Here is a 4,167-nt window from a genome sequence, read left to right as displayed (position 1 = left end):
CAGCTTATATATCACAACCAAAGTAGGTTCAAGCATCCATAAGCAAACTAAGTCCAATTCAACCAAAAATCATACCTCCACTCTTACTTTCACTCACTTACATTACACAAGAAAGGAAACCGGCAGCAACTGCCCTATTTTTCCTTAAATTTCTCCTCCAATTTCAAAGCTTAATTTCATGGCAAAACAACCCTAACCAAGGCCACGAGTTATAAGACATAAAGGGTACTTGTTCTAGGCCACAAAAACTAACTAAATTGGGCATATACCTAGCTCATATACATCATATACCCAAGCTGAAAATTTAAACCCTAAACTGAAAATTGCAAAGCAAAGCTGGAAATTGATTACTGGTGCTAGAAAAATTGTATAACAAAACTAAAAGTGCATATTCAACTAGAAATATTTATATCAAAGCTCACAAGTCATATCAAAGCTAGAAGTTCTCATCTCAAGGCTGGAAAATTATAAATCAAAGCTGAAAAATTCAATCAACTTCGCAAAACCATGAAATCTTCCTCAAAACTTCCATAATCAAGTCATATATCCATTAAAATATAAGATAAGAAAGAGAAGGAAAGTTTCTTAACTTGATACCTTCAAACCCCAAAGAAAAAAATGCAAAACTAAAGCTTTCTTTCCCAAATCACTCCAATACAAGTCTTCTTGCTCCCTTGTTGCAACTTTCTTCAGATTAGATTTAGGTTTTAGGTTGGATTTCCCACAAAATCAAGCTAGGAATCAAGATGACAATAGAAGAAATTTCTCTCTTTTTTGCTCTCTATAGGTTCGGCCAAAAGGAAGAGGAAAACGAAAGCTTTTTAGTGAAAAATTTCAAATGGCCTAGAGTTGCGACAGTTGGCAGCATAGGATTTCATTCCTATCTCTTTGTCTTTTTTAGCCTCTAATTGCTAGTTTATGTCCTCTAATACACTCTTAACACTTCCAATCATATAATCCTTCTAACACTACACCCGTTCTTGTTCACCAAATTTATTATACACCTCACTAATTGATCACACTATCACAATGTACTACGAAACTTAACATGGACCAAATTGTAAAAGAAAAGATAAAACTCTCGACTCAATCATTAAAGTATTTACAAAATTAAGGCAAATAAATTAGTCTAATAGAAAATATAAATTAGTTTTTAGTTTTTTTAAATAAATAAGGAAAATTATAAGAAGAATATAAAATAATTTTCAAGTCCTCACATCTCTCCACCTTAAAAGAATTTCGACTGCGAAATTCATACATTTACTCGCAAATAATTCAGGATATTTCTCTTGCATATCCGCCTCTAACTCCCAGGTTGCCTCTTCTACCTCATGATATTTCCACAAAACTTTAACCAATGGAATTTGCTTATTTCTCAAGTCTTTCACCTTTCGATCTAGAAGCCGAATAGCTCGCTCCTCATAGGTTAGAGACTCGTCAAGTTCAATATCCTCTGGCTGAAGTATATGAGTCAGATCTAGGTGATCTTTCTTAAGCAAGGACATGTGAAAAACATTGTGAATTCAGGACAAACTTGCTTGTAACTCCAATCGATATGCCGCCTTTCCTACCTATTGGAATATATTGAAGGGACCTATGTATCTTGGTTGTAGTTTCTTTTCTTTTCCTGCCTTGATCCTTCCTTTCAATGGAGTGGTCTTAAGAAATACTTTGTCTCCAATTTCAAACTCCAAATCTTTTCTTCAATGGTCGGCATAACTCTTTTGTCGACTTTGGGTCGTGCCTTTGACGAATTACTTTTACCTTTTGGTATGCTTCCTCAACCCATGCTTACTTCATCCCAATGAATAGGTGAACGGAACTTTCGTCCATAGAGCGCCTCATATGGTGCCATTTGGATAGAAGCGTGATAATTGTTGTTGTAAGCAAACTCAACTAATGTCATATATTGGCCCCAACTTCCTCCAAAATCCATGATACATGATCTTAGCATATCCTCAAGGGTTTGAATAGTTCTCTCCGACTGTCCATCTGTTTGAGAATGATAGGTCGTGCTATAGTTCAACTTAATCCCTAAAGTCTCTTGTAACTTTTGCCAAAATCGAGATACGAATCGAGGATCCCTATCGGATACTATGCTTACTGGTACCCCATGCAATCTCACAATCTCATCTATATAGAGTTTGACAAGTTTCTCCAAAGAATACTTCATATTAACCGGCAAGAAATGTGCTGACTTAGTCAATCGATCCACTATCACCCAAACCGCATCATGACCTCCTTGAATTCGTGGCAAACCTGACATAAAATTCATTATAATATGTTCCTATTTCCACTCAGGTATTTCTAAAGGCTATAGAAATCTCGATGATTTTTGATATTCGGCTTTTACTTGTTGACAAGTACGACAATTTTGAACAAATTGGGCAATCTCTGATTTCATATTATCCCAATAATATAGTCCTTTGAGATTTTGGTACATCTTACCACTGTCAGGATACACCGTATGCCTAGATCAGTGAGGCTCTTCTGAGATTTTCCTTTTTAATTCTTCATCCCTTGGCACCACAATTCGTTTTCAAAATCGTAAAATTCCATCATGACCTAGATTGAAGTCGGGTAACTCTCCTTTTTGTACCTTCTCCAACCACTTTTGCACCGTTGGTTCTTTCTTTTGGCCCTCTTTAATACGATCCAACAATGTCGATTTCACCATAATATTCCCAAAGATATCCGTCTGTGGCTCGAGGTGGGGGTTCCATTCACTAACATCCTCTAACAGGTTCCATTCTCTTATCATTAAACCTGCTAGTTGAGCCTTCCGACTTAGGACATTCGCCGCTACATTGGTTTTTCCTGGATGGTAATTAATGGTACAATCATAATCTTCCAAAAACTCCATCAGCCGACACTGCCTCATGTTCAATTCCTTCTAGGAGAATAGATATTTAAGACTTTTATGGTTCGTATGCACCTCAAAAGTCACCCCATTCAAGTAACACTGCCATTTCTTCAAAGCAAACACTACAGCTGCGAGTTCTAAATCATGGGTCGGATAATTTTACTCATAAGATTTCAACTTCAGAGAGGCATAGGTAATTACGTTCCTATTTTGCATTAAAACACATCCCAAACCTTCTCTCAAAGCATCTATACATACTGTATAACTATCCTTACCATTTGGCAAAGTTGACACCGGTGCCCTAGTTAATCGCTTCTTAAGCTCTTGGAAACTAGTTTCACACTGAGTATCCCAAATAAATTTACCCTACTTCTTTGTCAAATTCATTAGAGACCCTACAATTCTTGAGAAATCTTTCATAAACCGACGGTAATACTCCGCTTGACCCAAGAAACTACGAATCTCAGTAGGATTTTTTGGTTGTTTCCACTTGGTAACAGTTTCAACTTTAGCCAGATCCATAGTGAGTACATCTTTTGAGATTATATGGCTTAGAAATGATATTTTCTCTAGTCAGAGCTCGCACTTATAAAATTTGGCGAATAGTTGATGCTCTCTTAAGGTTTGCAATACTATTCTCAAATGTCGCTCATGCTCCTCCTTAGTCTTAGAATAAACCAAGATATTATCAATGAATACCACTACAAACTGGTCCAAGTAGGATTTAAACACTTGATGCATTAAATCCATGAATGCTGTTAGGGCATTAGTTCATCCAAAAGGTATCACCGCAAACTCATAATGCCCATATCGAGTGTTAAAACAAGTCTTTTGCACATTCTCTTTTTTAATCCTTAGCTGATAATATTCTTGTCTAAGATCCAATTTAGAGAACACTACAGCCCCTTGTAATTGGTCAAATAATTAGTCAATATGGGGCAACGGATATTTATTCTTAACAGTCACCGCATTTAAACCCCGATAATCGATGCACAATCGTAAACTCCCATCTTTTTTCTTAATAAAGAGCATTGGAGCACACCAAGGTGATTCACTTTTGTGAGGATTCGTAAATTTACTTATTTTAAATTCCTATTACTAGCTTATTTAAATATTTAATTGCCCGTTTGCTCCGAATATTTTATTCCAACCTTTTTAGATCCGATTACGTGGAACTATGACTTATATATATTTTTAAAATGACTTGTTTCAAAAATTTAATTTTTGGAAGCCCGTTTAGTGAGAATAGTGAATACGCGTTTGGAGGCAATAATCGATTTGAGGGTACAGTGAGCTTGGAGAGT

The 4,167-nt window shown here is 36.1% G+C and overlaps 1 protein-coding gene across 1 annotated transcript; it reads right to left on the bottom strand.

Annotated features, from left to right (window-relative positions):
- Window positions 1–1,205: 1,205 nt before the first annotated feature.
- LOC113709950 (uncharacterized) lies at window positions 1,206–2,881 on the bottom strand. The gene is made up of 3 exons (XM_027232793.1): window positions 2,566–2,881; window positions 1,796–2,259; window positions 1,206–1,490 (listed from the first exon to the last, which is right to left on the bottom strand). Exons 1-3 carry the CDS (start codon window positions 2,879–2,881, stop codon window positions 1,206–1,208), a joined length of 1,065 nt encoding a protein of 354 aa, XP_027088594.1.
- Between the last annotated feature and the right edge of the window lie 1,286 nt (window positions 2,882–4,167).

Source organism: Coffea arabica, chromosome 9e (genome assembly GCF_036785885.1).
Source record: "Coffea arabica cultivar ET-39 chromosome 9e, Coffea Arabica ET-39 HiFi, whole genome shotgun sequence".
Lineage (NCBI taxonomy): Eukaryota > Viridiplantae > Streptophyta > Magnoliopsida > Gentianales > Rubiaceae > Coffea > Coffea arabica.
This window is presented reverse-complemented; position numbering and strand designations above follow the sequence as displayed.

Coding starts and splice junctions, on each gene's coding strand:
- LOC113709950 (XM_027232793.1), bottom strand. CDS start 2,881: ATGAGGCAGTGTCGGCTGATGGAGTTTTTGGAAGATTATGATTGTACC. Junction 2,260..2,565: donor GTTACCCGACTTCAATCTAG/GTCATGATGGAA, acceptor ATTTTATGTCAG/GTTTGCCACGAATTCAAGGA. Junction 1,491..1,795: donor CACCTATTCATTGGGATGAA/GTAAGCATGGGT, acceptor TCCTTGCTTAAG/AAAGATCACCTAGATCTGAC.